The 22,576-nt window shown below is 40.0% G+C and overlaps 1 protein-coding gene across 1 annotated transcript; it reads left to right on the forward strand.

The window, feature by feature from the left end:
• Positions 1–202: 202 nt before the first annotated feature.
• LOC147605630 (ATP sulfurylase 1, chloroplastic-like) lies at positions 203–2,925 on the forward strand. The gene is made up of 5 exons (XM_086793126.1): positions 203–919; positions 1,218–1,623; positions 1,738–1,998; positions 2,144–2,230; positions 2,363–2,925. The coding sequence occupies exons 1-5, from the start codon at positions 348–350 to the stop codon at positions 2,513–2,515; spliced, it is 1,479 nt and encodes a 492-aa protein (XP_086649252.1). The 5' UTR covers positions 203–347; the 3' UTR covers positions 2,516–2,925.
• Positions 2,926–22,576: the final 19,651 nt, after the last annotated feature.

Below are 22,576 nucleotides of genomic sequence, written 5' to 3' on the forward strand. Positions count from 1 at the left end.
TTCCAAACTAATTAATACCCAAACAAAATTTAGCTCCCAATAAATGTTTTTCTCATGGCGCACGTGGAATGCTACAACAATCCACATCTGAGGGGGGCGTGTGCGGTGACGTGCTTTTTACATTTCTTTTTCTTTCGAGTTTGAAAGTCGAGTGTGTGTCCAGGTGCATCCCCCCGTAGCTTCATTACAACAAGGGCCACCTCCTAACGCTTTCGCTCGCACATACCATAGGAGGCCTTCCAATCTTCTCTCTGTTCCCGGTCACAGCCACGTTCTTGTCCTCCTCCTTGTTCAGCGTCCGCAAGCCCATCAAACTGCTGCTTTCTGCGTGATTTAGAGCTGTGGCCATGGCTGCCGCTGCAAGCTCTGCCGCTCTCCTGTCCCTCTCCTCTTCCTCTTCTGTGTCTGCGAGTTCTTCGAATCCTAACCAAAACCCTAGCCCTAACTTTCTGTCCCTTAGAACCATCTTTATGGGAACTCTGGCAAAGAATAGTCCTCGGGTGTTCCCTTTCGCTGACGCACGCTCTGCTCTTATCAAGAGGAGGCGCCATGCTCCTTTGCGGGCTCTGATAGCGCCGGACGGTGGCGAGCTGGTGGAGCTGGTGATTCCGGCGGAGGAGAGGGTCGCCAAGCAGGCGGAGGCGGAGGCGCTCCCACGGGTGCGCCTGACTCCGATCGACCTGGAGTGGGTGCACGTGGTGAGCGAAGGATGGGCTAGTCCGTTGCGTGGGTTCATGCGTCAGGCGGAGTACCTGCAGGCGCTCCACTTCAACTGTCTGCGCCTTGCCGACGGCTCCCTTGTCAACATGTCCGTCCCCATCGTCCTTCCCATCGATGATCGCCAGAAGGATGCAATCGCCGCCTCCCCCGCCATCGCCCTGGAGGCTCCCTCCGGTGAACCGGTGGCCATTATGCGCAAGTAAGTTGGGTAGGCCTTATGCCTATGTATATCTGCTGGTAGACATTATGCATAATTATATGCTTAAATCATAAAGTGCAGGAGTATGTGATCATTATTTTGGGCTGCCATACTTCATATCTGCTTTTTTACGAGCATGGGTGACTAACAGCACATAAAAGAAGAGAAGTGGAAAGTTATTTGAATTTGAATATAAGTAAGGTAGGGCAAGGTTTTGATCGAGCATCGATTATCAAGTTATTGAACTGTGATGAAATGTACACTAAATATAAGAATGACTGGTTTTTTTAATCTACAGCATTGAGATCTACAAGCACAACAAGGAAGAGCGGATTGCGAGAACATGGGGCACTACAGCTCCCGGGTTGCCTTATGTTGAGGAAGCTATTACAAGGTCTGGAAATTGGCTCGTTGGAGGAGACTTGGAGGTTTTGAATCCCATCAGATATAATGATGGCCTTGATCAGTACAGGCTTTCTCCTGCACAACTTCGCAAGATATTTGATGAGAAGCAGGCGGACGCTGTGTTTGCCTTCCAACTCCGGAACCCTGTGCATAATGGTCATGCTCTTCTCATGACAGATACTCGTAAGCGGCTACTTGAAATGGGTTACAAGAACCCCATTCTACTTTTGCACCCTCTGGGTGGTTACACAAAGGCAGATGATGTGCCTTTGGAATGGCGCATGAAGCAGCATGAGAAGGTGAATTTTACTGTGTACTGACTGGTGTTGGCTGTGTGGGCAATTCTTGTTATTGTAATTTTTTATTTTTATTTTTCCTGTAAGCAATTTCACTTGCTCTACTTCAACATACAGGTACTTCAAGAAGGTGTTCTGGACCCCGAAAGCACTGTGGTGGCAATTTTTCCATCGCCAATGCACTATGCAGGTCCTACGGAAGTCCAATGGCACGCCAAGGCTCGTATCAATGCTGGTGCTGATTTCTACATAGTGGGGCGGGATCCTGCAGGCATGGGACACCCCACGCAGAAGCGTGATCTATACGACCCAGATCATGGCAAATTGGTCCTTAGCATGGCTCCTGGCCTTGAGCGCTTGAGCATTCTACCATTTAGGGTAGGTGTTTTAGTATTGTTCGCTTTATTAAAGCTTTCCTTAGTACGTTCAATTTTTTTTTTCCCGGTCTCCCGTTTTTCCCAGTAGGGTCAAGATGGGCTACTTGTCATGGTGAATCTAATAGGCTTTACTCGCATGAATGCAGGTTGCTGCCTATGACAAATCACAAGGAAAGATGGCATTCTTTGACCCAGCTAGAGCAGATGATTTTCTATTCATCTCTGGGACTAAGGTAATGCTTCCTTGTATGTATGAATATAATGGCAGCTTACATACCTAGTTAGCCTATTTGTTTGCATATTTAACAACGGGTTTTGTTTCTTGTACTGAAGTAACGAATCTTATTTTTGTTTGGGTGCTTTAGATGCGTAATTTTGCAAAAAGTGGGGAGAAACCCCCAGAAGGATTTATGTGCCCTGGAGGATGGAAGGTGTTGGTGGACTATTACCAGAGCTTGTCAAATAATACCAATGGCAGCCTTTCCAAGCAACTACCTAAGGAAACAGTTGCAGTCTAGCCCCTGAATAAGGGTTGTGGTTAATGATGTATGTTGACAGAGCTCTCTAGGGGTAAATTGTTTTTTCTTGGGGTCAACTGACGATGTTGACTAGGTTTTCTGAAAGGTGTTTTTTACAGAGTATGACCAAAGTTCTGAGATATCATGGAGAAGCATCTACAAGAGACACCGTCTATTGTATAAATTGTGTCTCTGCAACCTAGTATGCTCATCCCTTTCATACTGACAATGAGAGAGGCTATTAGTTCTCCATTTGTCTAGCAGGATGGATTGGGAATTATTTCCTGCCATCTCGACCCCTGTATTTTTCTTCATTTGACACTGCACAGGGGACTTGTAAACTTCTCCACATGATTCAAATGCCCTTTTTTTTTTGGCAAAGATTGGAATGTAAGAATCTGTTTGCCTCTTTTTATGATGTAGATGGATGCTTTTCTGTTTTATCGCAGTTGGAAGTTTGTGGTGGAGGCTTTGAAACGTGGAGCCTTTACTTTCATGAGCACAAGTCTTTTATGATTTCAATGTCTTCACCTTGTAGCTCGTGTTCTAAATAGTACTAAGAAATATTCTCACTGGGGATTTTAATTTGCACTGGTTTGTGAATGATGAAATCAATTATGACCAATGTACACATATTTAGAACCTGCTCCATCAGGATTTTTCGACAATCCTGCACATTTCAGAAGAAAGCTCAGAGAGGAGGGGTAACCTGTATAAAGAAAGTTTAAAACCAATAGCTACTGATAACAAGATTACAATACATACCATACATTTTCAGGAGCAGGAATTTCAGTGCACTGGTGTGTTCACCCAGTTTGTGTGGCAACCTATTGATGGCAGCCCATGGTGGTGGTATAAGAGGAGGCAGCCTTCTTGTTAGAGAGAGAGAGAGAGAGAGAGAAGGCAAAGATTGACAGTCTACATTACAAATTTTGGTGCCACTGTTTTCGCCATACCCATTGTAGCACTTCTTTACTTGCTTTGGCGACTGTCTACGCATAGGCTGCTGGGCAGGGCTGCAAGCTAGATGATTGTGTCAGGCATGTCCAACAGGAATGAGGGTCTCAACCTAGATCCAAGCTACCAAAACCACATTAAAGAGTTTTACTACAAGACTTTGCTCATAGATTTTTTGTTCCTCAATGCAGGAAGTAGGGAGTTGCTAAATGGCATACCTCTTCTATCCAAGCAATTGTCACATGCAATGATGAGACTTACTAGAATATGCAAATTATTGAATGATTATTGGACTGTTAACTTTAATTTGGCTCGGCAATTGTGTTGCTATCCTGTATGTTGGTCTGCATAAGGTCCAAGGTTGCACCTTGGTTTATGATATGTACTGATGTCATTCTGTGGTTTGTTGTTGGACAGTTCATTTGTTGCGACATGTTTCCTGTTGATATACCAACGTTGAGCATGTTGTAGATGGTTGGATTCGATTCACAGGCTATGTTGGAAGTCCCTTGGTATATTATTGGTTTTGTGCACATGTCATACTCGTCTGAATTTTTCTTTAACACATGGTAGTGTCTTTTAGTTTATGCTTAGTGATTTAGAAATGAAAAGGTTGTGGTGTTGATTCTAAGAGTGATTGTAGAGTGACCGTAGCACTTCTAAACCATTAATAGTGTTAATGTTATGGGACACACACCATGCCTTCAAATAATTCAGATGTTGCATTTGGCCTCTTGAGTTTCTTTCATGCAAGCAAAGGACATGTGCACTTGTTAGGATTTTAGTGCTGAACTTTTGGTGGTGATACCACTACAAGTGATTGCCATAGGTTGAATTGCAGTCAACCTTTTGGTTCTTTTGGTTGAGGCGAGGATCCGGTGGTGAAGCAAATGGTAAGTAGATTGGAAAAGATACTCAATGTGTGTGAGCTTTGGGAGCCTCATGTTGCCCTTGCCATAGGTTGTATTGCAATGAACCCTTGGTTTGGGTTACTATATGTGATGTACTACACCGTGTCATAGTAGGTTAGATGATTAGGGTTGTAACACCCTTGATGGACATTGACGCACAAGATTTCATCAGCTAACTCAAAATGGGAATGAACAGAGGTGTAGGTTATCATAAGAGACCATAATACCTCCTTATTAGTTCAGAATGTTGGTGGCAATGATGGAAGCAAATGTGTAGTGAGTGGGTATCATGGTTAGTTGACGCTTGTGTTGATGGCACTGTTGATGCGAGGTAACTCTTGTTTGGGGAAGGCTTTAAGTTGCAGGGCTTTGTTGGGCAAAGCCTTTGGGTTCTTCTGTTTAATGAGGTCCTTCAATCGGGTAGGACTTATTCTTCAACTCATTTGCTAGTTTTGTCTCCGACTCTTCTACTTTCTTCTTGTCTATGCTGTCTTCATTTTCTCTAGCACTCCCTCCTTTCTTTGGCATTTTTTTAGTGTTGAAGGTTATGGGAATCGGGTAGCCATGTTGAGCGCGAGAGACTACATTTCATGTCGTCCATTGATTGCTCATGCTTGATGTGCCTAATTGCTTTGGGGAAGTTACAGGGAGTGGACTTGGTCCCAAAATTATGGGGGAATTTAAAATGTTGCCTTGTGTTGCTACATCTCCTTCGCATGCACATTTTTGTGGTTCCACTCATGGAAGGGGTGGTGAGAGCTTTTTTAAAAGAGAGTTACTCCACTTTTAGAAGTAGACGCTAGATCTAACTTTTGTAAACTTTGTCTTGTGCATCACCAGTAGGTCCTTGTGTCTTCCCCAATTGGATGTCGCCCTCATGGAACTTTTGGGCATCTAGCAAGCATTTGGACACTGTTGGCTTGTGAGGATTGCCTTGGAATCCACAATTGCATGTTGCCCTCATGGAAAATTTGGGCATCTAGCAAGCATTTGGGCACCCATCAGGATTGATTTTTCAAAGCTTGAGTCTATCTTATCTTCGGTTGTCGTGGTTTTTTATGGCACACTTTAGGGATTTGTCAGAGGTGAGGGCTTTCTCTGCTTTCTTGTGTGGCTAGATGAGAGCGTGCCATCGTAGTATAAATGGTAGTGGGTTGGGGTTCAATCCGCTCTTGTCCAAAATCAATCATAAAAATCAAAAAATATACACTTCCATGGATTAATGTTTGTGTATTATAATCCAATTTAGGGTATCTTCACTTCCCAATTAAAAGCAATGTACAATTCATGTGAATTGAGTGTGGACTTACCTAATGCTTCCCAAGCTTCCAAGAACATAATGTCATGTTTTGGATTTAGATTGCCTTAATTTCATATCCTCCTTGGTGGGAAATCCAAGACACAACCTTAGTTTTATTGCTTGATGGTCATCAACATGTTGAGAGAGGTTGGAAAAATGCTTGATGGTCATCAACATGTTGAGAGGGGTTGGCAAAAGGCTTATCAATTGTTGGTAAAGACCTTATGTGTTGGTGAAGGAGTTGATGACGCAGGCTTTGATGTAGACTCCCCTATAGGGCAACCATGTTGTTGACAAATTTTATTTTGTGTATTGATCTTTGTTTCCTAGCTTCCTCCAAGAATGATGACTTCTTTGATTGTGCATGCATGATTAAACACCCTAATGCTTACTTTGTGCATGCATGATTAAACACCCTAATCCTTACTTTGTGTTTCTTTTTAGCAATAGCAGTGTACAATTCTGAAATGGAGAATCACTAATGCAAGATTAAGGTAAGATTAAGCAAGATTAAGAAGCCAAGATATGGGATAAATCATCATGTAGACTAGCATGCAATTAGCAAGAATCACACACATAGCACACATAATGCCTAAGTGGTTTAATCTCCCACCATGAGAATGGAAATAGCCTTCCATTAGCCAAAGTGTGCTAGCTCAACGCTCCATGGTTCATTCAAATGTCAAATGATCAAAAGATACAAATGAGAGTCCATGAGCCCTTTTATGCTTGAGCCCAATGGCCATAATCCTAAGCCCAACTATTAAAGTTGCTACTTTATTATAAACCATCCCTTCCTAAAGATTTTGTCTTCAAAATCTATGATGTGTACAATCGTCTTATCTCATATATATGTATATCAATGAGAAGTGAAGGTTCTAATCATAACCACAAAGCTATGGAAGGATCTCCAAAAGTAGACATGCCGATGTTGTATGAACCATAGAGAGGTTCCCTGAATCCATAGCATAGTCGATGTGGAACTAGATCCTCCAAACATGAAAGAAGTGCTTTTGATGCATAGCGGACTGTTATGATAAGCTATGTAGTCATCAAAATCCTTGTAAATCCTCCCATCATAGAAGTCATAAAGCCCATAAAATGCATGCCATATGGTCAAATCACATCTTCCAACGATATCCCTTGTTGTTGCACATAAGAAAGTGGTTGCCATGTAGCCTCGTCCATAGGTAAATGCTTCCATTTAATGAGGAGCTCATCCACTTTCCATCCAGAATCAATAGAGGATGAAGTAAACCACCAAGTAGTTGGTGTCTATCCTTGTTCCTTTGACACGAAGGACCTTCCATCACAAAATTCTTGACATCCCTCCACATGCCTTTCCAAAAGAAACTTTTGCTCAATTTTTCATATGTCTTCAACACACCAAGATGACTCACAAGTAGAGAAAAATGCATCTCATGAGGCACTTTGGTATGTAGGATAAGGTAGAAACAAGATACACTCAATCCTTATACCATAAGAGCTTGTTGTGAAGCTTGTAATAGGGAATATCTTCATTATTACCTTGTTGTAATTTTTTGTAAATGTGGATAGCACCCTCATTTAGGAGGTATTCCTCTTGAATCCCCTTAATCCAATCACTATAAATCTCCATAATTGATGCCATAGTGTAAGCCCACATTCTTGATAATGCATCCACTACTACATTTTCCTTGCTCAGTGTGTATGATATCTCAAAATCATAACTTTGAAGAGTGGCCAGCCAACTTTTTTGCTTGGAAGAGAGAGTTGGTTGGGATAAGAAAAATTTTAGCACCCTATGATCACTTCTCACCTTGAAGTGGGAACCATACAAGTAATGATGCCACTTCTTGATAGCATGAAGGATAGCAAGCATCTCTTTCTCATAAACATGCAATGCCATCTCCTTTTTGGTAAGCTTTCTACTCTCAAAGCCAATAACTCCATGCTCTTGATACAAAACAGCCCCAAGTCCTCTTCCACTTGCATCTACTCTCACATAGAAAATCTTAGAAAAATTGGGACAAACAAGAATGGGGCTGATGTAAGCAAAGATTTAAGCTCATTGAAGCTTTTGTTGTTGGCGATGGAATCCCAAAGGCAAGCTTCCCTCTTGAGAAGATTGGTAAGAGGTGTAGCTATTAATGCATAATGATCCATGAAACTCCATGCTCTTGATACAAAACAGCCCCAAGTCCTCTTGCATCCGCTCTCACATAGAAAGTCTTGGAGAAATCGAGACAAACAAGAATGGGGGCCAATGCAAGCAAATCTTTGAGCTCATTGAAGCTTTTGTTGGCGATGGAATCCTAAAGGCAAGCTTCCCTCTTGAGAAGATCAGTAGAGGTGTAGCTATTAATGCATAATGCTCCATGAATCTTCTATGGAAAGAAGATAGCCCCAAAAATCCCCTCAATTGAGTTGAATTGCTTGGTGTTGGCTAATCTTTGACACATGTCACTTTATTTGGGTCCAATCTTATGCCATTATATCCCACCAAATGTCCAAGATATTCCACTTCATTGACCATGAATGAGCATTTTGTCTCTTTTGTATATAGCTTGCGCTCTCTCATCACTTCAAACACTTGCTTCACATGATATAGATACTCTTCCTTGCTTTTGCTATATATCAATATGTCATCGAAGAACACTAGAACAAACTTGAATAGAAAAGGATCCAATAACCTATTCATCAATTCTTGGAAGGTCGGTGCATTTGTAAGACCAAAGGGCATGACCATGAATTGAAATAACCCTCTTTCGGTTCTAAATGCGATCTTCTCTTCACCCTCCTTATCCTTATTTAATGGTATCCCGATCTTAAATCAATCTTGTTGAAGAACCTTGATTCCTTGAGCTCATCTAAGAGACCATCAATGCGTGGAATGGGGTACTTATTCTTGATGTGACTTTGTTCAAGTCACGATAATCAATGCACATGCGAAAGGACCCATCTTTCTTCTTCACTAATAGAACGGGAGAAGCAAATGGAGATTGTGAGGGTTAAATAAAACCCATGGAAAGCAAATCTTGTGCTTTCTTTGCCACTTCCTCTCTTTCCACCTTGGGTAACCGATAGGGAGGCTTGTTGATGGCATTTGCATTCGGTTCAAGTACAATGACATGATCAATTTCTCTCTTAGGAGGAAAACTCTTTGGCACTTGAAAAATATCTTCAAACTCCTTAAAAAGGGTTGCCATATCTTTGTCCATGTACTATCCACTTCTTTCCATCCCTTTTTAAGAAAGATGCAACACATAGATAGTGCCAAGAGTCTTGAGTTCCCTCTTGGGTTGCTTTGGCATGATCAAAGAGAGTCTTTGAAGCAATTTCCAACAAGGGTTACTTGTTGTCCATGATGGTTTATGTGAAAGTCACCCAATTTGACAACCAATCACACCCCAATATTACATTAATAAGACCCATGTCTAAGACCACAAAATCACATTCCCAAGTGGATAAAATCACCTTATTATAAGGCTTGCCATCTTAATCTTCTCATTTTTCCCATTGTCCACTTATACTTGGAAGGTTATAGGTAGCTCCATTTGAGTAAGCTTGAGAGAGTTGATGGATTTAGAATTGATAAAGCTATGGGTGCTCCCTGTTGGAATTAGGGTAAGGGTTGCAACAAGGCACAAACACAAGATAGAGAAGCTTGAGAGCACAAAAACTCACTAGAATAGAATTTAAAAAAGTGTGCCAGATACAAAAGATAAGTACATACCCCAAAATGAGTAGATAAGAGGGTGTACATATGCATGGGGAAAAAAACCTCCTAGTGAGGGAAAAAGTGCCCCGGTGGTCCTAAGTGTGTTCACACACATCACTACCATATAATGCTACAAATCCCCCCTGGAGTGATGACATGAACATGTACAGGGTATGGCCAATCAATCCTGAAAAGGCAGTAAGCCCAAAGCTCTTCGAACTTTTCACGAGGAAGAGTCTTTGTGAATAAATCTGCCATGTTGTCATGTGTAGGCACATAGACCAAGTTGATCTCTGCTCTGCAGAGAGTCTTTCCTTAACATAGTGGTAATGCATCTCAATGTGCTTAGTGCGAGCATGAAACACTGGGTTTCTCGCAACTGCTAATGCGCTCTGGCTGTGAGTGAAAATCGTAGTGCTAGACGACTGTCCAACACCCAAATCAGCCCCATAAGATGTCTGATCCACACACACTCAACTGTAGCTATAAAAGTTGCCCTGTACTCCGCTTCATAGCTAGAAGTGGTCACTATAGGTTGCTTCTTCCTGAGCCATAATATACATGAATCACCAAGGCGAAAGAAAAACCCACTAGTGGTTGGACACTCATGTGTGTCATAACATCTAGCCCAATATGAATCACTGAAAGCATGCAGCTGTGACTCACCCCCTTTGGATAAAATAATCCAAAATACTAAGTGCCCTATAAATACAAGAAAACCCACTTAACAGCTTGCTAATGCTTCGTACCTGGGCTATGCATAAATTTGTTGAAACCAACTGTGTGATGGAACCTATCCATCCAAGGTAAGAGGAACATAACCGACTCTCTACAGTAATGTTTATCCAATTCTAGGATTAACAAGAGCTACCGCCATTATCTTGCATCAAGGAGTCATGGTCGATACACCAAAGGGTCATTACATTCAAGATATGAAGCAATAGTGTCCAAAGCTACAACTTGGACGGGCACCCGTAATGGTGTGACGGAGTATTTATGGCGATTCCCGCTTCAAGAGCGTGTGGTAGCAAGTTAGGATGAAGTCCTAAGTGATGTACTTCATGGATATATTATGAGAAGTAGTCATTGTAATAGCATTAGGCCTCTTATGAGCCTAAAGTGCCCGGTCGGCCACAATTTAAGTGAGTGTGAACACTTATGGCCATGTATATAAGTGAATTTCTCTCATAATATAACATACTCTCCCATTATGCAATTGAGTCTTGCTCTTGCTAATCTCTCTCCCTATTGCATGCTAGGGAGTGAAGTGAGGTGAGAGGAGGGACGAGGGCCCGTAGTGTAACGCGGCGGTGTGACAACGCTCGCGGGAGATACGGTGGAATTGCTTCTCAAGGAGTTATAGAGCTTGGAGGCCTCAAGGGTTACGAGCTCGGCCATTGGAAAGATCCTCACGATAGTTGTGGTTCACTAGGTAATCTCTTTTTGGATGTGTTTCAAGAAGGGTTAGGGTGAGCCTTAACATTTTTGGCGCCGCTGCCGAGGAGCCATCCCTTGGCTTTTTCCATCGTTTTGTCTCTAATCTACGCATAACCCATTGCCCATTATCTTGATTAGTGGTTTCCCATGAAAAAGATGTGGATTTGATGGTGATTTGTGTGAGATTTGGTGTAGAATAGCTCTCTTTTTATTTTGAAAAGAATGTTTTTTTGCTTAATTTTTGTTTTTGTTGTTGTTTTTATGGTTTTTCATGTTCTTAGGGCTTTCAAATAGTTTGTATTAGGCTTAGTTTGCATCCATTGCATCAAACAATGCAAGAGAATGCATTTCTTAGTGAGAATGTTAGCTCTCTTTAGTTCAAACAGAGATCTAAGATCATTAATTTTAGTTTTGGTCATTAAGGGTGATTAATCTTGATCAAGAGGCTAAAATTTTAGAAAATGTGTTAAAATTGGGGTCTAAATTGATCATATGATGAGTAGTCGAAATTTGAGTTTTTTGAGTGTTTTGAGAGCATCTGGATGCATCAAAACACCTAATTACATCAATCTTTTGATCAATTGGAGAAATTTGACTCTCTACTTAATTTTGCCTTAAAGAGGAGACTATAATCAAGAGTGTAATTAATCCCCTATAATTTATATTAATTTACACAATTGTTGATGCATAAAGATTAGTTTTTTCTTGCTCTATCCAATGATGTGCTCAATTGTGTGAATTAATTAGAGATTAGTGGTTAATTAGAGTCCTTGATTAGTGTAAAAGAGAAAAAGATTAGTGAAATGATTAATCTTGGATTAATTCTTAATCACTTTTTTACATAACTCATTAAGGCTAATGAGCATTAAATGAGAAGATGCTCATGAGTTGTCAATTTGTCCATTTTGGGGGTCATTTATGAAGGGTGTAAGGGGTGTCATTAAAAGGTTAACTTTTTGGTTCCACTTACCTTTTTTGGAAAAATGCCCATATCCCTTTCATTTTAAATTCAAAAAATATCCCCCTCCCATAAAAGGAAAATTCGTATTTCCCACTAGATTCTAAAAATAAAATAAAAAATCAAAATTTAATTTCCACGTGAAGTCCGGTTCACGCGCGTAAAAACCGTTTCACATCTAATTCACGAAAAAAAATAACATGAATGAAAAAATCACGTGAACGAAAAAATGACGTGAATGGAAAAACGACGTGAACGAAAAAATGACGTGAACGAAAATCTGACGTGAAAAATAAAATAAAACAAAATCGAATTTAATTTTTTTGAACGGAAAAATAACGTGAATGGAAAAATCACATGAACGGAAAAACGACGTGAATGAAAAAATGACGTGAACAAAAATCTGACGTGAAAAAAAAATTAAAATTTAATTTCCATGTGAAGTCTGGTTCACACGTGAAGGTGTGAAACAGCAGTTAACGTTAACAAAAAAATCAAAATCAAAATTTAATTTCCACATGAAGTCTCCGGTTCACGGGTGACACACCCCTGTTTGGGGGCTCGTATCTCCTAAACTGTATATCCGATGAAGGCGCTCTAGGGCTCATCAAAAAGCTGACATTGATCTCTTCGACTTTGGACCCGTCGTCCAAAGTCAAAATCGACCATTTTGGCCTTCGACAAGTAGCCTCAAAATTCAACCCGAAAATCGAGGCAAAAACAGTCCAAAACCACAAAAAATCACAAAAACAGTGCGAAAACGACGACGAGCCATATTCGGGCTACTTTTTAAGGGTCTAGACGACAAAATCACAGACGACTTAGGAGAACAAAGTTGTATTACTCCAAAAATACTACAATTCTCTCAGACAGAGTTTTTCAAAATTCCTTTTGGAACACCCTAAAAAACGTGCTGCGAAATAGGAAAACAATTCTTGAATTTTTTTTCGTCTTGAGACTGTGATGGAAAATAGGTTTTAGGACCTCCTCTTCCATCTGGGAAGTTCTTAGCATACGCTTTTTCTGGAAAAATATCTCAGAGGTTCACGGGCATATAGCACCTAAGCTAATTAGGGCAAATGGACACCCGTTTGATCCAACGAAGAGTACGCTAAGCCTCTTGAGGCTGTGATGGGCTATGGAAAAATATAAAAAGAAAAAAAAAACTGTGATTGCTCATTAAGGAGCATTTAGGCACTCTGACATGGCCACGATAGAGGGATAACCAACCCAATGAAGCTGACATCTTCAAGCCATTAAGATCTATGCCACCAATTCACCTCCCCATGCCATTGGCCATGCCTATAACAAGCGTGTCATCGGCTTTTACACCCCTTGTCACGTCGATTCAACCGGGCTTTTGTCCTTTGTCTAACATTCCCAAAAATCCTATAAGTACTAACTCTTTCCTAGATGCCCACACCTTGGACATACTGACTAGTCTAGGAAGAGTGTGTCTCTTCCAACAAGAGCACTTACATACGGCCTCAATGATTCATACAAAAATACGGCCGTACAAATTTTCAAAATTATGGGCAAATATGACAGAACAAAAGACCCTGTTCAATTCATTCAAATGTTTGAACAGAGATGTGAAGCCTTTGGAAATCCCAATTGTCTCACTACGATACATGCATTGAACTTATGCTTAGAGGAAAAACCTAGTCGATGGTTCATCACATTGATGTCGACGATCAAGACCAACTTCAAAACCTTGAAATCAGCCTTTACACATGGCTTTTCCAAATAAGGTGATCGATGGAGTGCAGTAACAGAACTCTATTCAATTGAGCGTCAACCAAATGAATCCATTAGAGATTTTATCCTTTGGATTAAACTCTTGGACTCACGTTGTGAGTCATGGAAAAAATTAAACAATGTTCAATTGAGGAGATGTTTCATGATGGGCTTGAAGAATAACAGCTTACACAACTTGATCATTGTATCCAATCCGAAAACATTCGATCAATGTTGCAAAGAAGCAATACGTTTAGATGACAACATGCTAGAAGATGATCATGCTACGAGATGTTCCTTATCTAAACCAAGTGAAGCAATGGCAAAAGAAAAATAATTCTCGGAATTGACATTCCCATAATTTTATGTAGCCTTGTTTAAAACCTTACAGCCAACGGATGAAAACCTTCAAAACCAAACATTCTTAATGCCTATAAAAGTGAGGAGTGAGATGCCTTGTGTTGAATGCAATCAATACGACCATCCTAATCCTCATTATGCATACAAGGCACCTGTTCTTCTATACTGCATATATTGTAAAACCTTTGACCATGATACTAAAAAGTGTCCCGCTTCATCCACAATGGACTCAAAACCTCCATTACCCATGCACCAACAGAAACAGTCCAAAGGGTAGAAACTGCTCTCAAGAAGCAGTTAATCAGACACTTCAGTGTTTCTATTGTCGTAGACCTCACAAGGTGGTAGACTGCACAGTTTGGAATACTTCCATGCCCATAGTCACTGACACCTTGCGCGACCGATGTGTGAACGATGTGGCATTGATCACATGTTCCAAGATTGCCCAAGACAAGTTGCTTCAATGCAACTTGTCTCACAAAATACAACTCTTAACATCTTAAGTGTACAAAACAGGCAATTGTCCCACGGTACCCTTGAATGTGCTTACATGCTTACAAGCCGAGGCATGACAAACATCAAGAAGAATGCAAAAGACAATACCTCAACATGGGTAGAAGAACATGCTTCAAAATAGAACCCAAAAGAAGGAGCAAAACCTTCTAAACCCAAGAAAAACAAAGGACAAGAAACTGTTGAAACCAAGGTCTAAGTAAAAGACAGGGAAAAGGAGTTTGTAGAAGTAAACCCAAAAGGGGACATAAACACAAAAGAGCCAAAAGCTATACATGATGCAGAAGCATCCACATCAAAAGGCACAATACAAACCTCAACACCCATATGTATGACACATGATACAAAAACCCAAAAGAAAATTCGATCTCGTCGCATGGGTAAACATAGTGAAAAACTGACAAACCAAAGAAAGTTAGAGAATGAAACAAGTACTAGTACATCACTAAGTGAGGATGAAACAAGTTCTTGCTCTTCACTCAATGCACCACATAGACCAAGCAAGAAACTAGAATCCACCCAACCACCGCAAACTGGATAATGATGATCACATGACATATATGGGGAACGCAAAAAGCAAGCTCAAGAGAGCATGCTTATCTTGGTTGAATGTCTTACAGGGTTACTGGTTGTGGATTGAGCCTCATAATGCCAATCCTAAAAGAGTAACCAAAATTCAAAGCCTAGAAGAGTACTGCTTTCCCTTTCAAGAGGAAGACGTACTCTCTATAGAAGAGTCATTTGAAACAGACTATATGAACTATAGGCTTGAGAAAGCAACATAAGGAATTCGATAATTCCCTTACAAGATTAAAACAGTCTCTCAAATCCTTATTCGGAGGAATGCTCTTCTCTGATAATAAAGCCAACATCACATCAACACTTGCACCTTTAATGGCTCAACGTGAGTTATACAAGGACATAACAAACTATATAAAATAGGAATGTCAGGACTCGCAAGCTTCCAAACAGCCCTCATTAAGAGTTGTCAGAGGGCCAAGTGTGCCATTGTACGCATTGGGTACTCTTGAAAAAGCTGAGACCCAAACAGAGGATGAAAGTGAATGGGAATATGAAATAGACATAGGATCTGAGGCTGAAATAATAACCGAAACACCCATGGGTTCTTTGGAAGATTCTATCATGGTATGGTTGGATTTCCCTACAGGTAATGATGTTCAGTGCTGCAAATGCGCATTGATTAGCCCTCGAGCAAGTCATAACATCATGACAATAAACACTTGGATGTCATTGGGACAACCTAAACTCACCTTGACAAGCAATAGTCTTGCAAAAGGAACCAATGAACAAAACATTGAAGTTCCAGGTTACTTTAGATACACTATTTGAACAATCGATAGAGATATGGAATTTACATTTCATGTTACACTAGATTTCCTTGAGTATGATGTCATCTTTGGTGGACCTTAGATAAGTGAATCGTTGTATTCACTAGATGAATCCATGCAAACAGTCTCCTTGAACACTCCTGCATGCAATGTATATCTCTGGATGGGGGGGACATTGTAGGTGAAAGCCTGGTCAATGGTACAACCCATCACCTGGAATTTTCCTTCAAATTACAAACCTCTCCAAACGATACCACCATCTTCACAAAACAATGATCTTCAATCCTTAGTGAAGATATCTATATTAGCCTCCTAAGTCGACGTAATTCTTTCAATCCTCACCAACAAGTGGCTACTTCAACAAAGAGAAATTCAATAAGAGTCTATATGACTCAATTCTTGTACTTCATGTAAATATGCTTCTAAGAGCACTTAAATATACATAAAAACATAAAAAGCACATGGGCCGAAGAAAACAGGATCAGGTCCTACTCAACAACATTTGACAAGAATCCTGCCACACAAAGGAACATCATCACAAGCCAATTACTTCAAATGATGAAGGTCGCTTCAATGAATCAAATGAAGAACTGAGAATCACCATCTCGTTCTAATGATTACGTCTATGTTCTTCCGGATCCTTCTCTTTTTTCTATCCCATTATTAACATCTCTTAGTGTTCTCACTATCAAAAATCACATGTAACCTTCCCGAAGATTGCCAAAAACAAAGTGAGCCAAAAAAAAAACTTGTTTTCTTTTGCCCATGTGCTTTTTATGTTTTTATGCATAATTAAGTGCTCTTAGAAGAAGATTTTTATGAAGTACAAGAATTGAGTCATATGGACTCTTATTAAATTTCTCTTGGTTGAAGTAGCCACTTGTTGGTGAGGATTGAAAGAAAGGACAACCTAAACTCACCCCGACAAGCAATAGTCTTGTAAAAGGAACCAACGAACAAAACATTGAAGTTCCAGGCTACTTTAGATACACTACTCGAACAATCGATGATATGGAATTTATATTTCATGTCACCCTAGATTCCCTTGAGTATGATGTCATCATTGGCGGACCTTGGATAAGTGAATCATTGTATTCATTAGATGAATCCATGCAAACAATCACCTTGAACACTCCTGCATGCAATGTACAATTGCTATTTTACGAGAGGAAGAAACCTTGCAGGAGCCAGAACTTTCAACATATCTTACTGAAAAAATCCCTAGGATTTTGGTTGGATTGGAAATTTCAAATAAAATCACCATAACTCAAGCACAGCTTTATCCAACACGAGAACACAATCTCATGACCCTCGAGCTATGGGATTTGTTAGGTCAACCATCACTCATGGCCCATCCTGAAAGGATTACCTTTACACAAGACTTGAGTATGCCATGTCTGGGGTACTTTGAACATACAATGTATATTGAAACTAACCCCCTCACTTGCAAGTTTTTGGTGGTTATGTGCTCGAAGCAGATTTAATCTTGGGGCATAAATGGACTATTGTTGCTGCCTAAGCACCACTGTGCTTTGCTAGCGATAGAGTCACCATGATGGTCAATGAAAAAAAGTTTGCAATACCATACTACCTGGAAGAGGATCCAACTTTAATGGATATCTATGATACAAGCCTCTTCCAGAGCCCAACCATCTATCTCTAACACAGAATTCATAGGAAAGGCTCCAGATCCTATGCATCCTCTCATCAACAAAGCTCACCAAAGGAGACAACCACATGCTCAAAGGCCTCATCATCGATAGCCACTCCACAAGAGACTCTAACCTCATCATAAAAAATGCCAATGAGTCTCAAACCTACAGCCTCAACACCAACCAAAGTCAAGGAGGGCCCCAAAGCTTCCACATCAACCCTAAAGAAAACTCCACCAAGACTACCACAATCACGAGAAATCTTAATAGTATCAAAATGTGGGTGGAGAAGCAGCTACTTGTAGCTCAAGGCTACTATGAAGGTGCCAATCAAATTTGGGTGCCTCGATAGTCAAAACCTCTTCCTCAACGAAGCACTCAAAAACCAAGGAAGAAGAGTACTCCACAACACCGTCCACAGAAACCTATCGAGTTCCTCAAAGAACTCCACCAATGCAACAAGTGTGGATACCAAAAACATTACTGAAAGCACAAGGGTACTACCAGAAATACCAAAGCTTGGGTCCCCAAGCGCATCACAAAGTCCCCTAAGCTTGCACAACGAAGGAAGCCTCAACAACAAGCACATCACCTACCAAATTACAATGTTCATCAAAGATGGGTGCCTATGCATGTGCTTCAACAACAAAAATACTATGATGGTAACTCCATCATATGGTTGCCAAAATCGAAAACCTCACCATCGACTTCAACCCCAACAACTTCACCTAAAGTTCGCTAAGAATGGAGGCCCAAGCAACAGCAAGCAAACAAAACCACTCTCGTGCATTCAGCACCAACACAAGAGCTTATCTGTTCAAGCAAATAATCAGCAGTCTTTCCTACTACCTCGACATCCGTACAATGGCACACTTGGCCCTCTGACAACTCTTAATGAGGGCTGTTTGGAAGCTTGTGAATCCTGACAGTCCTGGTTTATGTAGCTTGTTATGTCCTTGTATAACTCAGGTTGAGCCATTAAAGGTGCAAGTGTTGATGTGATTCATGGCTTTATCATGAGAGAAGAGTGCCTAAATGCTCCTTAATGAGCAATTACAGTTTTTTTTTTTTTTGCTTTTTATACTTTCCCACCACCCGTTATTACAGCCTTAAGAGGCTTGGCGTACTCTTCGTTGGATCAAACGGGTGTCCATTTGCCCTAATTAGCTTAGGTGTCATACGCACGTGAACCTTAGAGATATTTTTTCGAAAAAAGTGTATGCTAGGAACTTCCCAGATGGAAGAGGAGGTCCTAAAACCTATTTTCCATCTCTGTCTCAAAGCGAAAAAAAAATTTGAGAATTTTTTCCCTGTTTTACAGCACGTTTTTGAGGGTGATCCAAAAGGAATTTTGAAAAACCCTCTATGAGAGGGAGTTGTAGTATTTTTGGAGTACTACAACTTTGTTTCCCTGAGTCATTCGATTTTGTCATCTAGACCCTCAAAAAGTAGCCCAAATATGGCTCGTTGTCGTTTTTTACAAAATTTTGTGGTTTTTGGACTGTTTTTTGCCTTGATTTCTGGGTCGAATTTTGAGGCTGCTGGTTCGGAGGCCAAAATGATCGATTTTGACTTCGGGCAAGTGGTCCAAAGTCTAAGAGCTCAATGTCAGCTTTTCGATGAGCCCTAGAGCGCCTTCATTGGATATACGGTTTAGGAGATATGGGTCTCCAAACAGGGGTAGTTTCCAGAGCAGTGAACTGTTGTGACACGCCGTGACCATGCATGAACTCCACGAACTTCACGTGGAAATTAAAATTTGAATTTTTTTTTTCTGCGTGAACTGCTATTTCACGCCATGAAACACTTTTCATGCATGAATCGAACTTCACATGGAAATTAAATAAAAAAACTGATGTGATTAAGTGTTTTGATGTATCTAGATGCTCTCAAAACACTCAAAAATCCCAATTTCAACTACTCATATGATCAATTTAGACCCTAATTAACACATTTTCTAAAATTTTAGCCTATTGAACAAGATTAGTCACCCTTAATAACAAAAACTAGTCCATTAAGAGAAATTAGTCAAATTCAAGGGTTTTTTTATGGTTTTAAGAATTTTTTTGGAAGATTAAGCTACTCCTAATGCTTGCTAACACTCTAATCCAAACAATTTCAACAAAAAACACATAATTAAACTAAAAATTAATGATCCTAGATCTATGTTTAAACTAAAGAGAGCTAACATTCACTAAGAAACGCATTCTCTTGCATTGTTTGATACAATGGATGCAAACTAAGCCTAATACAAACTATGTGCAAGTCCTAAGAATATGAAAAACCACCAAAACAACAACAAAAATAATAAATTAATCTAAAAATTAAGCAAATAGCATTCTTACTCGCTTGACTTTGGAGATGAAGGGTGTGGACCCCACGAGGCTTGTGTTTGAGTGGTGGAATCTTCCGCAAGCCTCCTCGCAATGGTCTGGCCTCTATTACTAGTATTAAGCAAGAACGTACACTAAATCCTCAAACTTTCTCTATTTGACATTAGTCACATGGTAAGGCTGCTTCACATATTATACAATTGTCTCATAAAAGGATAAGTGCATTTTTGCATAGGTAAGATGGAAAAGTGCCTTAGGGTAAGTCGGGTGGGAGAAACCTTATTAACCTACTACGAAGTGGTTAACATATCCCCCTTCCTAATGGTGATCATGTCCTCATGTCACACCCAAGTCTACCCAAGTCGACGGTGAAATTGTTATTGGGGTGGAAAGGTGTGGATGGTCTAGGATATACCATGATGTTGGCGACCAAGGTTGAGTGGTATAATTCAACACCGATCTACCCGGATGCAAGGCAAAGTGGTAGGTAGCTTGGGGTAGCCTTGATGGCAGCAGACATCATGTCAAGGCGACACAGAAAGTGATAGGCAATGTAGAGGTTCTTCACGCTAGGCCTCCATTAGTTGTAGACATGATGTGGACCCTTTAACATTAGGTGGTTTGGTAGAAGTGGTCCCCAACCCTATGTGTTTGGCAAAATGAGCACCAGGATCACCATGGAGAATGATTAGCATGGGGAGATGGCAATCTGCCAGATCTTCTTAGCATGACATGATATTATACCCTGAGCTCATACCATGTGATGCCTAGAGATTGGGCTTCTTTGTGGGTGAATATGTTAACCATTAAATTGGAGTCGTGGAGTGGAGGTTGTGTTGTTGTTGAATTGGAGTCACCAACAATAGTGGAGGTTACATGCATGGAAGCTCGAGCGTAGACGTACCTTCAATGTCGAGGGTTCAATCTAGTGTGCTCCATGGTCCCTCCATCCAGAGATGTACCTAGAGGGTTAGCATTGATGAGGTGCATGTGTTTTTGTGCACCATGAGATGTGAGAAGCGAAAAAATTATCATGGCCATAGTGAAATATACATGTGATATGCATAGACAATGGGTGGAACGTGTGGCTATGTGTGTGCACTTCTCCACACAAAGAATTCTCCAACTCAACTGATTTCTTCGACTTTCTTTGTTGCTTTCTTCCGTATTCACTTTATATTCCTTTGCTTGGGGAGTCAAGACTATTACATGATTTGAGGCCTAGGTAGTAGACGTTGCCCATGGCCATGTTGACAATTGAAATGGAGTTGGCAGCCTCTTTGGCTCGAGGATTTGGTAGTGTTAAGCAAGAGGCAGTGTGGATCAAATGGGTGGTGTGGTCGAAGATAAGGCCATGGAAGAAGATACAAGCAATGTGGGTCATACTATGGGCTAGGCTTACGCCCACCATGGACCTTGTGTTCATAGCCTTATCAAGGCACATCATTGATTAAGCTAGTATATACATATATATAAAATAATTAAGTTTAAATATCAAAGGGATTGTATTACCATAAGAGACTTAAAAGGTTATTAGTCCTAATCATTTTAATCTATAAATTATATAAGACTCAAGCTATCTATATCTCCTTGAGAATATGAGTACTGATGGTGGTGAGAGACTCTTAGATAGAGAGACTAATGACTTTAGGAGGTTTATAGTTTTGAAAAACATCTATTTAAATTCTTTTCAGTTAAAACCCCATAGGAACCATACGATAATTATAATATAGCATGGGGGAATTCATGTAAAAGAGGTTCTAAACTTTACATGTTCTCTTAGCTTACACAAAATGTGGATTCATATGGAACCTTGTTAGGACAAAGTTCCAGATTGGAACTCTTTCTTTGAGGATCGTACAAACCTCAAAGTTCGACCTAGTTAGAGACCATCCTATGACTGTGAACCATATCTTATGACCAAGATTTCTATATTTAGACCTTATTTCATCGAAACCTTTTTTAGACCTTATTTCATCGAAACCTTTTTTTAGCAATATATTTTAGCCTTAATCCATTTATTTATAGGATTTTAAATTTTGATATTAGTTAAAAGAATTTCAGTGAAATAATTAAATTTATTTCTTCATTTTACCATTTAATCAAAGCTTCTAGATTGATAGTAGTGACCCATTAGTGTATGTTTATATGATGTTTAAATTATTGGTGTATTGAAAGTTATTCAATCTATTTTTCTTTTACATTGTATAATCTAACAACAAACCAAAAGAGCTTCTTATAAAGCTCCCAATTGACGAAAATAGATGTAAGAGACCACACCAAAAGTAGAAATCATTCTAGATTCTTAATCCTAAAAATCTAAAAGCTTTTAATTGCCAAAAAAATTGTATGAAGCACTATGACTTGGACATCTCCTGATGACCCTTATCCACCCTCAAAACTTCTACAACTTATGTCAGAGTGTACCCGACTAGCTAGTTTATCAGAAGGAAATGTGAATCTATTCCAACAGCTGCTATGAATCTTCAACAATAAACAAGGAGATGAATGGTCAAAATTTTTGACACACGATCATGAGAAATGCTTCATCATGATGCCTATTGGCAACACCAGAGTTTTCGCTCCTAACATTCGCTTTTGTCGAATCATGGAGCATCAAAATATCATTTGGGGGTATAGTGTAAAAGATGATCCAATAGTGAAACTGATGAAGAATTTCTTACCATTTCTACTACCTTAAATCTAAGTTACCACCTTAAAAAGTATTTGTATCTAATCATATTCGTATTGTTAGAGGATTATTAAATTTGCTATTCTTAACATTATTATCAATTCTAGAATTTCCATTTTTGTAGCAAGCGACTCATCAATTTAATGTAAGACTTTCCTACTT

Source organism: Cibotium barometz, chromosome 59, assembly GCF_041138505.1.
Source record: "Cibotium barometz isolate CiBa-2024 chromosome 59, ASM4113850v1, whole genome shotgun sequence".
NCBI lineage: Eukaryota > Viridiplantae > Streptophyta > Polypodiopsida > Cyatheales > Cibotiaceae > Cibotium > Cibotium barometz.